At 40.3% G+C, this 13,960-nt stretch overlaps 1 protein-coding gene across 5 annotated transcripts in view; it reads left to right on the top strand.

Moving 5' to 3' along the window:
* FAM13A (family with sequence similarity 13 member A) overlaps positions 1-13,960 on the top strand; it is a 280,680-nt gene that overhangs the window by 197,452 nt on the left and 69,268 nt on the right. For all 5 annotated transcript variants that reach the window (XM_073600928.1, XM_073600935.1, XM_073600923.1 and 2 more), the window contains 2 exons: positions 8,506-8,541; positions 12,772-12,954. In XM_073600928.1, coding sequence (XP_073457029.1) covers positions 8,506-8,541; positions 12,772-12,954 — 219 coding nt within the window. The remainder of the gene's footprint in view (positions 1-8,505; positions 8,542-12,771; positions 12,955-13,960) is intronic.

The following is a 13,960-nucleotide window of genomic DNA, read 5'->3' as shown; positions in this document are numbered from 1 at the left end:
CTCCATGCACAGCAAGTGAGAGGACGCGATTGCCTCTGCTGCTGCTGATGGCTCCGGTAAGTGGAGGAGGGCATCGGATCGCGGCGGGAAGGGGAGGGGCCTCTCCCAGCACCGATAAGTGATCTTGCGGCGAATCGGCCACAGAGACCACTTTTATCTTGTAGCCGGCCGAACACGGGATACCGGGGTTATGGCAGCTCGGTAAGTGGTTAAAGGAGAACTACATTGCATCCGAGGACAATAACACTATTTCATATATAATATATAAAGCAAGCTCATCCACATTTGGAATAAAACATTTTTAGGCAGGGTAGGTGGGGGGGAGCGCGTATCTGTTTTTGACAGGTATCCACTTCCGTTTGGATCACTGCAGCGGATTCACCTGAAGTCCCCCCCCCCCCCCCCCCAAAGGAGCTGTCCAAAGTTGCATGACTGGTCCCACAAGGAATGGAATGGAGCCACCGCCAATTAACCTATGGTTTTCCAAACTTGAGTTCCGAACTATGAAGGAAAACTATAATGGCTAATTATAGGGCGGAACATATGGTTCTCTTGGACATTCAAATAACACAGTAATACAAGTGAATGCGCAAAGAACTAGCGCAACCAATCTGTGTGTATAAAGTAAAGTTAGATGCGCAACCAAAAAGGGGTACCAATGAGTGCAAAACCACACATATATATGTGCAACACCTGTGCCCAGCACTTTCTCCCCCTGCTGGGCTGGACTGTCAACTGATGCCATCTCCCCCCGTTGGGATTTTTTACATGACTAAATTCACTGCACAAATGTGAGTTGCCTGTATCAAGTGTTTATTAAAAAGACGTGTTATGCATCGGCACCTAGAGGCGCCGCTCTCCTTGTCTTTTCTCTTGGACATTCAACTACTCAACAGAGTGTTACTTCCTAATGCATGATACCTAAAAAGCATAACACAAACTTGGATGATTAACCTGACCTATGTGGTGCTCACAAAAGCTCTCATGTGCAGTTACTTTCCGTAGGATCCTGCAAGAGAAGGGAACCACCCTGAAGTAGAAAACCAGGGCTCCGGTGGTCATTTAACCAGCTTACACATAGGCAAGTTATAAAATATAAGGAAGCAGAATTTCATATCGTTTTAGGGTTGTAGCTGGGCTCTAGGTTGCCTTGCGGATGAAGGTAAGCATTGACACCCGGAAGTGACTGAACTTTGTCTAATCAGAATTTGGTGGAACAGGGATTGAAAGCTGCTGCTGGTATGTGACAGAGCCTCTTTAAGTTTAAAAATAGTTATGAATAAACCTGTAGTGATCCGTATACATACTCAATGTTCATAATGCAGCAGGTATTTTGAAAAATGTGTTTTTGAGCTGGAAACTGAGGTCCGTGTAGGCTAAAGTGAGGAGGAGCTCAGTGTGAGATGTGGCTCTCAAAGCTTTGGTTGGCATTTGCTATAGTGCATCTATAATCAGCTAGCAGCAATAGTTTCGGTATTTGTTTTTTAAATAAAAAATATTTTTTAACAGAGTACTTGTTTGTATGTTTTTGAGAACTTCCACGATTGGCTGATCTATACAGTTTTATTTTTATTACAATAACAAAAAATTAAGGCGTAAGGTTTTAGAAAATGAGGGAGTGGTCTAAAAATTACAAAGGTATAATCTGCAGAAGAAACTCCAGTTGTGCGTTGTGCATGTCTATTTGAAAATGCACCACGTTTCTCTTTAAATGCAATCTGGCTTTTTTCCCTCACTTTTGTGTTGTGTTTTGCTACGGCTTTGTCCTTTGCTTGAGTGTAAACTGAACTGTAGATAAAGGTCTGAGTAAATTTGCTGCAGCTGATTGTGGCTGAATGTGCCATAAACATCTACAGTATCTAGATTTAGAAAAGAACAGATTGATGTTACAGCAAAAATATCCTGTAGTAACCAGCCACTGAAAATTTAAATATGGACCTTCTAAAGACCTAGGTTTTATGGCATTTGGTAGGAAATATGAACCATGTAATACTACAGTTTGCCAAAGCTGATCTATCAGAAATTTATATTTTTTGGAGTTATTGATTTAAGCCCCTATATACTTTTTACTTTTGTAATGACAGTATGGCTATTATGGTGTAATAGGTCAAAGGGAGCATCAAATGAAATATCCTCAGAAGTATGGGATTAGAAAAAAAATTAACCATTCTACTTACTTAGATGGCTGTGGCACCGATCCTAGATGCAGCTGTCTCCTGCTGGCTCTAAGACAGAGAACTGAGCAATCAACCACCGCTGATTGATCAGCTCTCAGTCTTCAGCCTGAAGAGAGCAGAGGAGCTGAAAGCGGGCCTGTTTGGCTGTTGTCAAGGGGAGGGAAACCAGTGAACATCCATTTGATAGAACTAACCCAGAAGCTATGTGTAAAATGTCACTTCTGGCTCTTGGTGACACTTTCCCTGGAAAGAAGCTATTGGAGCATGATCTGCGCTCCACTAAGCTTTAAAGGAAGGAAGGCAAGACATCAGGGGTCTAGAAGAATGTAATTGGAGAGCTTCAAAGGAAGGAAGATGAGACATCAGGGGTATAGAATCTAATTAAAGAGAACCTGTATTAAAAAATATATTTACATCAGGCTTTTTGTCCCTTTTTGTGATTTTATAAATTAAGTTTTACTGAAAGGAAAAAAAAAGTAAAGTCCTTTTTTGTATATTTAAAGCTAACACCTTGGCACAAAATCTTTCCTTTTTGAATTTAGTACTCCCTTGTCACAAAGACTATAAATGCACATTGTGTGCAGCAATGGCCTTTGCAAACTGAGATATATGCCTGAGCAGAGATATGGGTTAACCCAGCAGATCCTCCTACTACGGGCTGTCTGCAGTAGACTACTAAGGAGGTGGGTACAAGACAAGCCACCCACGCCTCTTGAATGGAACGATTGTTTAGTCTGAATTTAATCTTTTTAAAGTGCTACCAAACAACATTTTTTTACATTTTTTTTTTTTATAACAAACATGTTATACTTACCTGCTCTGTGCAGTGGTATTGCTCAGAGCGGCCCTGATCCTCCTCTTCTGGTGTCCCCGGCGGGGATCTTGGCTCCTCCTTTTCTTCTGCGGGACTACTATAGCCAGCCGCTGGCTATGGGGAGAGGTAGTCCCCACCCTCCCGAGCTGTGTGTCTACGAAGCTGCACTCCATCGACTTGCACAGCTGGATTTAGACCTACCCCCCACTTCCTCTGACAGCAGCAAGAGCCAGTGGTTCCTGCTGCTGCTTGAATGCAGTGTAAAGTGGAAGTAAGGGGAGAAAAGATTCAGCCCTGCACAGCGCTGATCTCTTCTTCCCTCTCTTCCAGGGAAAGGGGATGGGGGCACAGCTTAATGCAAGCAATGTGTTTTTAGGTTTAGTAATACTTTAAGATCAGTTTGGGCTTAACCAGCCCTGCCTGCTGAAAGTACCCTTTACTTTAGCCCCAAAGTGAAGTTCAGGAAGAAATCTGCTTGTTGTAGCCTATATTTTACCTATAAAATTTAAGTACTGGGGTAGAACAATGATTTGAGAAAACAATAGGCACTTCTTATTGGAGGCTTTCAGAAAAGTCCATTTAGTATTAAGTGGGTTGTACTGTTTTCAAGTACTAAGTACAATGAATACAGAGCTTCATTCATCGATGCACACCAATGTAAACAAAACAAAAGAATGTGCCCATTCTATGGCAGGAATGGGTCATTAGAGCCAAAGTGTGATTTATTAACTGTTTTGTGGGTCTCATGTCAGTCCGATAGCCTTGAACTGTAAGGTAAATCCCCTCTTTTGTTGTGACAAAATTAAATCTATAATATGATTAGCCGAACTACAACTGTTCTTTGTTTTATACAAGCAAAATTCCATTCCAATCTGCAAAAAAAAGCTGCCTAAACCCAGTGAAGTAATGAGCAAGAAGACTGCACTAGTCAAAATATAACACACCATTAATAACTGTATTGACCCTACATCATAAACTGTTTTCAATAATCTATTTCTTAAGCATAGTAGTGTGTAACAGATTTTTCTGGCAACTCGCCAATACAGTGAAAAACAGGGCCAACATTTTTGCATATTGTGAATCTTGATTGTATTTTCAAGAAGATAGTTTTATAGAATTGGTGTTCTGACTTTTGTTTCCAGTTACTACCCTTTCCATTATCTAAGCTGGCCATACATGGATCAAAATTTGGCCGGTTCAGCAGAGACTGCTACAGTGCCTATATACTACAGTGATTTCCAGCTTCCACAGGGATTGGCCAGTTATGGCACATACATAGATCCACTCTTTCCCTTGCCAATCCTGGTAAATACAACGGACCACTGTCGCTGGGACTGAAAGTGAAGAAAAAAAAAAATCTAAATTTTTATTTGTCCAAACAGGAATCATATGTTGTAATCTTTCAAAGGGGCACTTATTTCTGTGAACATGAAGAGTGGTTTACCCTGACTTTTGGAGAAGTTTCCTCCCATTTCCTGCTGTGTCTACAGGAGGGGATATCTCTCTATTGGGACACAGATGGCAAAAAAAAAAACAAAACTGAGCAGGGCTTTATAAAGCAAAAAACTGTCTGGCGCTTGCAATCTATCCTAAAGCCACTTCCTGAAGATGCGACCCTGGTGAAATGTACATTGAAGCGCAAGGACCATCACTTCTGGGTCTCATATAATGTAATGAGCCGAGACATGAGGCTTGGAATGCACGCCAACCAGTCAGAGTGGTATGGCGGAGCATTCTGATTAACATCGGCTGTATACACTGGTGTTGGTTTTCAGGCACTGGAGAATGTGAGTGTAACCTTCTACTTTTATTGGATGTTTCCTTTTTTTTTTTTTTATCAATAAATACCACACTGTTACTTTTATCTGCCATTTCCTGCTTTATTACCTTTTGAATGAACATACTACTTGAAGGAGGATCTGGGGATCATCACTTTATAAACCCTCTGGGAGCTGAAAAAACACTTTGACCTATCTGTAAAAAGGGGTCATACACTTTTGGTGAGTGTACACCTATATGTTAAGCACAAGCGGTAAAGAAGCTGGGAGACTATTGTAACAGCAGAAATTACACTTGTGGATCACAGTTTCACAGTCTGTTGGGCACTAGATTGGGCTATTTATTTTTTTTCACTTGGACATTACGTTTATGTGATTTGTAATATGCGATATTCACTTTGATATGTTTTGATGCAAAGCACTTTGTGATATTTAGGATAGATTGCAAGTGCCAGACCTTTTTTGTTTTATTTTGCAAAGGTGACTTGCTCATTTAAAGGGGAAGTTGCACAATTTGAACTCTTTGTGGGCACCTAACATTAGTTTTACAGTTTGACTGACAGAGCAGGGTTCCACTCAAATTTTTAACTTAATCTTACCCTCTTCAGTTAATTGCATAGATATTCAAATGCCGCAAGAAAATTTTTATCGCTGTAATTACCTTTTATATTGTACTTTATTGTGGCACTTCCTGTCTCTCCTCCCATGGGAGTAGGCGTGTTTATTGCCTTTTGAGTAGGGTGAGAGGGGATTGTGGCGCTCCCTAGTGTGCGTATGAATGACCAGTTAGTGGTGTGCACCTTAAATGGTGTAGTATACCAGGCAATAGTAAATAAATAATATATGTGCAGGCTATTATACAACACGAATGAATATAGTGATCAAATATGTTCTAAGTGCATACACAATGCTTGATAGCAATCAATAACCCATCAAACAATCAAAAATAACCCCACAAAAAGAGCATACATGAACATAATTATCTTCTATGAATAAAGTGAGCACTAAGCAAGCCCCACTTGAATACTGTGGTTCCACTAACGTGATTAATAAGAAAAAAAGGGGGTATCTAAAAGTGAATGCACAAATAATAGTCCATATACTTTCATTCAAAGTGATAGTTCACATGTGGTGGTTTGGGTGTTAGCCAAAAAAACTTAGTGGGTGAAATAAAAATTTTTTTATATAAAAAAATGTGTGTGTATGTATATGTATATGTATATGTGTATATATATATATATATATATTGTTCATGAATAAATGTGCAGCTAGTTTTCCGTGCAATATACTGAATCTTCACTCAGAGTGAGTAACACAGAGATGGTGACTTTTAGGTGTTTTCAGAGAATCTTCTCGTGGCTTTGTGCTCCCCCTCCAGGGTCCCCACTCACCAGATCCACTCACCCCCACAGGGGTAATGCGCCTGTAATTGTAACCACTGCGGTCGCTTCCACCATCCTAGCTGTTCGGGTGTCTGGAATATCCTCCCTTTCTCCAGGTGCTTTGTGATGTGATCTGTGGTGGGTTCCCCAAGGTTAGGAAAGTTCACCCTCACTTGTTTACCATCCCTCCAGCACACATGCAGCACTCAGACAGCTCTCCTCTCCCAAACTATTACTCCGGGTGCCGCACTGTCTCCTGGGAGCTTAGTGTCAGGCTTCCCAAGATTCTGTGTGGAAACAATGACCATGCGCGTGAACAAGCTGTGAATGAACAGCATTCACCGCACCCAGGAAATCAATGCTTGTGGGCTTCACATGCCCACAAGCAAGATGGAAACAGCCAGCATCACATTTTTTAAGTTATTCTTCAGTACGAAAACAGACAGAGACGGAAATATTACACCCAAACTGTGAGTATTATTTTGGGGTTAGCAAAGTGTCTCAATGACCTAAAAAAAAAAAAAAAGATTGGTCGCCGGAAAATGTTATCATTTTATGCATTAATTAATACATAAGGTATAGTTTATACGAGTCACAGGTTAGTGGTGTTTTTTTTTTTACCTCTTTATTAGCATTACTGCCACTAGATTACTTTTATTACCTCTATAGTTAATCATTAGCTTTAGGAAATGTTGAAGGAATGTGTTCTTGTAGTCGCTATAGAGTGTCTTCGCCTTGGTATATGTTGTAGCAAACTCAAATGGTAAGTGTAAAACCCCAAGAAAAAATTAATGTAGTAGCTGTTTTCTTAGGAAAATTTTAATTTGTCACGTATGGAGCTTTCTGCCTCCTGTGGGACTTTCTTGCACTATTTGAACAGTGGCGGCAAAAGCTTGGGAAATTGTCCCAAAGGAAACCATCCCTGGAGATCTCCACTCTGAGAATTTGTGTTGTGTTTAGAAACCCATTGCACTCTGGGGATGGGGAATGATTCTTATTTTTCATCATAACTATGTTTGTGTGTAGGAACATATAGAAAGATACGGGAACATTTGTGGATGAGGGATGTTTTTATGCTGAGCCTTTACTTGAATGGTTTTTACATTTTGGGCACACATGCAGAATGTGAACATTGATTATGCTTTTAATAAAACAATCCCTTCTGTTTGTAAAAGCGTGTACCTGTGTGTTTTTGTAGACTTTTTTAATTAGGCTTCCAGAATAAGACAATTGAAACCTTTGACGTTTAGATAATGTTCCATTTGCAAATGCATAAAGTAAAGTGCTGTTTATTCTGGCAAGCCCAAGTTAAATTGCAATAACCGAAATATCACATATTGCTTTTAAATTAGGTTAATATTCTATTGCTGTCATTAAGTTAATAGTGTTTTCTGGGAGAAATGTATCATTAGGTGAGTTAAGGAAATAAGATCCCTTTCACACTGAGACACTTTCACGCTAAACACCCGAGAAGCTCCTAAAAAGGGCTTCCTATTAATATCGATGGATCCTTTCACACTGGGGCGGTGCACTGGCAGGGCGGTGAAAGTCCTGCAAGCAGCATCTTTGTAGCGTGTTTGGAGTGCTTAAAAAAGCAACTCAAAAACACCCCTGTCCATTGACATGAATGCGAAGTGCAAGAAAAGTGCTTCAAAATGGTTCTTTTGCGTGACGTGACTGTAAAAAAAAACGTACCGCTAATGCCTTTAAAAGCACCACAAAAACGCCCGTCGTTTTTATGGGCAGTTTTTTTTGAGCGCCTCAGTGTAAAAGTGGTCTAACCCTCGACACCCCCCCCCCCCCCCTTTTTTTTTTTTTTTTTCTTCTTATTGCTGTCTGTACTCTCTTGAAAATATTTCTCCTATCCTGGTGAAACAGCTGGAAATAACGATAAGCTCCACAAAAAACAAAAAAACAAAAAAAAACACACCTTCGGTTGGTGCCACAGAAACACATTCGATTTTAGATATTTTTTTTTTTTTTTAATTTTTTAATTTTTGTGCTCTTTTTCTTTTCCCGGTGATGTTTTAGAGGTTTTTACTTTTCCCCACACTACTGGGGGGGGGGGGTGATCTTTATTTTTGTAAGGTTATACTTTGTGAAGGGGAGTCTAATTATCCTATCATTGGGTACATCAATGTAAAAGCAGTTTGCATTATGTGTGTATGTAGGAGATTAGATCTTGACAGAGGATCACTGTTTAATCCACTTTTGGAGATGATGCAAACCTTCTCAGAGGGGAGTAGAGCTTCCTATAAGGCTGTCATTTTATTTTTATTTTTTTTCTTGTGCTGTGTAGTGTTTAGTTTGAGAAAAGTATGCCACTTAATGCTACTGTTCTCTTCTTTTTGCAGCGTGGCCCAGGTCAGCTCCGTCCCTGCTGGTAGAGAGTAAGTGACTAAGCTTTTTGTGTGTTAGTGTGTGCCTTTTAGATAGGAGGTAGGGTAGTGATTAGCAGGATTTGAGATTTACGTCTTGTTTACTACAGAACTGGAGAGTACTGAATGATCTGCAGTTAAAAACCTATTTATCACCTAAAATTACACTTTAGCGGTTTGAATCGCGGGCAGATTTGCCGCGACTCTGCTCGTGATTTGAAAGCGCAGAGGTGCGATTGACAAATCGCAGTACTCGCATTTGAGATGCCATTCGTTTGACACCTAAAATCACAGTACGGGTATCGTGCTGCAATCGTGCAGCCTGCATCGCAGGAAGCATGTCGCCGAAAAAAGTTCAGGAGCTACTTATGGGTGACATGCTTCCCGTGATTGCAGCGTGATTTATCGCAGCAGACCCGCACTGCCATTTTAGGTTTCCTTCAAACGAATAGAATCTCAAATGCGAGTCCCGCGATTTTGTCATTCACACATCAGCGCTTTCAAATCGTGGGCAGAATCGTGGCAAATCTGCCTGCGTTTCAAAACGCTGAAGTGTAAATGCAGCATTAAACTCTGATCATGCTTAGCGCTAAAGCAAATGGTTTACTTTTGATTAGTTTCTTCTTGGAAGAAACTAATTTCATATTAAACGGCTACATTTTAAAAGCTTACATTGTCATGTTAGTGAAGTGATGCAAAAAGCAATGATTATATGCAATCTCCCATAGCAAACTAAGATTTCTGTTTCCTGTTGTCAAATGTGAAAGCATGATTTCTGATTGATTACCATGTAATGCTTTACTTTGCACAACATTGCTGCTCTTTGCTCTTTGCGTTTTGAAATTGACTAGACCTGATAGTGTTAGTCCAAAGCTGGCCATACATTGGTCAAAATTTGTTTGGTTCAGCGGGGACTGGCTGAATTTTGATGTGTGGCCATCCCCACTTAACAGAAATCTGTGAGCAACTACTGTTGTCCCTAGGAGGTGGGGCAACCCCAACCCCAATTTCAATCCCACTTCTACTCTAATGCCCAAACACACAATAAGAATATCGGACGAAAGAAACGCATTTGGAGCGATCATCTGATCTATTTGTTAGTACACGGCTTTCGAGAGCCGTTCAGAACAGTTCATGCTAAAATATCCAAAGAGACGAGCATGGAAATTTTTCTCATGCAATAACAGAATGAGCGATTTTCGTGTAATCGGTACAGTATTCTTCCATAAAAAAAAATTGAGTGACCAAGGCCACACATGCTGGGAAACGAAAGTATTTATTACCATACAATACCTTGCATCACTTCCCAAGTTGTATTCTGCCTAACTTTATTAAACTATTGGTTTTCTTCTATATGAGATTAGCATAGAAAAAAAATGGGCGATCATATTTGTCCAATATTCTCATTGTGTGTACTAGGCTTAAACCTAAAACATATACAAAAAAAAAACAGCCAAATTTAGTTTGTTTCACACGCTGCCCCTCCCAGACACTGCAGACTACAGTGGGAGGGTTTCAGCAGCAGAGGCCAGGCTGGAAATCCAGAAAGCCGTTGACATGACTAGGTGTGGCCAGGTGCTGATTGACCAGCTACAGGTTTGTTAACCAGTAGTGAGAATGCTGATAACCACCCCCCCTGCAACATTTTTCCATCCCACTGCAGTGCAAACTGGCACAGCCTAAAGTGACAACTGCTAAGTGCTACGAATTCAGAAGCAGTGCAGTAACATTGCCACAATATCTCAGGACGCTGCATTACTTTACTTGCAGGATCTACTGGTATATATAAGACTTTGCAGGGGAACTAGGAAAAAAAAATCTAAGTGCCTCAACATATTTTATGCATAGGAGGCCACAATTCTTCATTAAAGAAATATTAAAAAAAAAAAAAATATATATATATATATATATATATATATATATATATATATATATATATATATATATATATATATATATATATATATATATATAATATATATAATTTTTTTAAAGTAGAACTAATATTATATTGGTTTAAATTTTAGCCTTGTATATTGATTTCAGTTTTATATATAGTTCTGTTTTGGGATGATTCCCTTTAGCAAGAAATTTAATGAGTCATGGAGATGTGTCCGGTTTGTGTTTGTTTTTGTTTTTTTTTAAGCTGTCCAAGCCTACATTGGGGACATTACCCTTCCACTGTGGTCACCTGGCTTGAGGTTCTAAACCTCCTCCACCTTTCCAAATGTTCTGGCTGGAATTGGGCTTAAAGCTGAGTCCCAGCCTGTGTGAAAAATAAATTAAAAGTCAGCAGCTACAAATACTGTAGCTGCTGACTTTTACTAGAAGGACACCTGCCTGTCCAGGGAGCCTGCAATGTCTGCACCCGAAGCCAACACGTCCGTCCGTTTCCGGGTGCAGGTGTCGGCATTCTTACTAAGGGAAACAGGAAGTGAAGCCTTGCAGGCTCCTACCTTTCTGAATGGTCACATCGTCTTCTGGAACACACAGGTCCCAGAAGGCGACAGGGGGAAGGAGGGAGGGTCTGGATAAAACCGCAGAAGTGACATGACATGCTTTGGGACAGGAGCCAGGAAGAAAATAAAAGAAAAACGTATGAAAAAAAAAAATATCCAAAAACGCATGCTAATGTTTTCAAAGGAGTTCAATTTTTGCCTGGAACTCCGTTTTTAAGGCTCCTTTCACATTAGTGCGTCTCCAAAATTGTATGATTTCCAGTGCGACTTTGATCCGACTTTACATTCTCTGGACCAAAGTCTCATCAAAAGTCACACCACAGTAGTTCAGTTACTTTTTTCAAATTCTCTGCCTCTTTAAAGTGGTTGTAAACCTGAAAAATAAATAATATGCTAAGCCGTTTACCTGGTACAATTAAGCATCAGAAGCCATCTGTCCCCAGTCTTGCAAAGAAAGGTCCAGTAAAGAATCCAGCAATGTTAAATTTTCTCGTTTTTCTTGCAGGGTTAAAAAGCGTCCCTTTCCAGCTCCTGTGACTGACAGAATATGTATTTCTCTCATGCATTAGAGAAGGGGGCTTTGTGTCCAGCATTCCCTAATGCAGGGATGTGCATTTAGCGGACCTCCAGCTGTTCCAGAACTACAAGTCCCATGAGGCATAGCAAGACTCTGACAGCCACAAGCATGACACCTAGAGGCAGAGGCATGATGGGACTTGTAGTTTTGCAACAGCTGGAGGTCCGCTAATTGCATATCCCTGCCCTAATGAATCGCTCCCCCTACCTCCTCCGGCTCACCCACGATTGTCTTCTCCGTGCCTTAGCATTTTTGCCCATGCTGAAGTCAGGTGCTGCCTTCCACAAGTTCCGATTGGTCGGGTACTTGTGAGGGGGCGTGGACAGCTGTCAGCCCTGAGATCAGCAGTCGTGCCAGTGTAGAAGAGATGGCAGGGGAGTCCAATGAAGTCATGACTCCAGCTCCTGAGCTCCGGTATGCAGACGTGCCCACTGATCAGCGATATTCTGAGGGCTCAGACAGGCACAGGGGATAAAAATTCTAAGATAAAAGTACAGAGATTTGCAATGTGGACACGTTAATATGGTGCCTTTTTTATGTTGCATGCACTGCAGATTTACAACCATTTTAAGTTGCACCAATTTGAATAGGTACCATTGAAAAGAATGGGCTGTGATTTTGTCATGGGACTTTGATTTCCAAAGTTGCATGACAAGTTGCATAAGTGTGAATGGAGCCCTAATGTTGGAAGTCAACCAGTCAAATCTAGGAAGTGGCAACATGTTCACTTAAGGGACCCTGTTAAGGATCTAGAAAACCGTATCAAATGACAACAGTTGAAATAATCCTTAAAAAAAAATAGCACCAGTTGAATATTTTTATGGTGCATATACGCTCTGGCTTTTGAAATTAGACCATTTTTGTGATCTGTGGAGGTATTTTTTTTTTCTTTTACTCTGTAAGCGGGCAGATCCTCAATCCTGTACTTTTTAAAGTAGCGTAAATAATAAAATGTGAGCATCCCCAATTTCTGAATTGTGGCTAAATACACATGGGCTGCTTTCTTCCTTCACCTTGTTACACCTGTGTTTTTAATGAAATGGGTAACGTATGCTGAAGGTTCATGGGTTATCTGTGTGTGAACTACTGATTCACTGACGTGTCTGCATAATACTAAAAAGGACAACTTAGAAGAATTGAGATGCTTCGTAATAGATATGTTCAGTGTGCATGCATCATCTGCAACAGCTTTTCTGCTCTTCACAGACTTTTGGAGAGGACAATCAGGACTGCTGTGGAGCAACATCTTTTTGATGTTCTTGGTCCTGGAAGTCAAAGTTCAGAGGAATCCGAGTCTGGCACATCGTCTCCATCCACAAGCCTGTCTGCAAGGCAGAGGCGAAGACATCTGAAAGAGCAAGATGAGAGTCGGAAAAAGCCCAGAGACATGTAAGAAAATACTAGAAAATATTGGGACTAAGTACACAGTAGTCTTGAAGTGGACCTGTCAGACAGTGCAGTTTATTTCTCTTCTTAATGAATACTGTATCTACAAAAGCTTTCTCTGTGTGCTAGAAACCTCATTGCACATTGTTTGCAATAACATAATTATTGAGCATTCAATCAGTCCAATGTGTATCTCAGGCTGCTAAATGCGATTGAACAGAGAACTAATGGCTGATTTTCATTATGTGTGCTGTAATTTTATACTAACAGTCATCTCATGCCAGGTGTTGTTAGTTTGTTCCCTTAACCATCTCAATACAGGGCACTTTCACCCCCTTCCTGCCCAAGCCATTTTTCAGCTTTCAGCGCTGTCGCACTTTGAATGACAATTGCGTGGTCATGCAACACTGTACCCAAATTGTTATTTTTTTCCCCCACAAATAGAGCTTTATTTTGGTGGTATTTGATCACCTCTGTGATTTTTTTTTTTTTTTTTTTGCGCTATAAACAAAAGAAGAGTGACAAGTTTGAAAAAAAACACAATATTTTTTACTTTTTGCTATAATATTCAATTTTTTTTTTTTTTTAACAAATTTTTGGTAAAAAAAATCGCAATAAGCGTATATTAATTGGTTTGTGCCTACAAAATAGGGGATAGATTTATAGCATTTATTATTATTTATTTATTTATTTATTTTTTTTTACTAGTAATGGCGGCGTTTTTTATCATGACTGCGATATTGCGGCGGACATATCGGACACTTTTGACACATTTTTGGGACCATTCACATTTATACAGCGATCCCTGCTATAAAAATGCACTGATTACTGTATAAATGTGACTGGCAGGGAAGGGGTTAACACTAGGGGGTGATCGAGGGGTTAATTGTTTCCTAGGGAGTGTTTCTAACGATAGGGGGAGGGGGCTCACAAGGGGAGGAGACTGATCAGTGCTCCTCTGTACTGGGAACACACCATCGGTCTCCTCTGACAGAACCGTGGATCTGTG

This window comes from Aquarana catesbeiana, linkage group LG01, assembly GCF_042186555.1.
Source record: "Aquarana catesbeiana isolate 2022-GZ linkage group LG01, ASM4218655v1, whole genome shotgun sequence".
NCBI lineage: Eukaryota > Metazoa > Chordata > Amphibia > Anura > Ranidae > Aquarana > Aquarana catesbeiana.
Note: the sequence above shows the minus strand (reverse complement) of the source record. Positions and strands in the feature narration are given on the sequence as shown.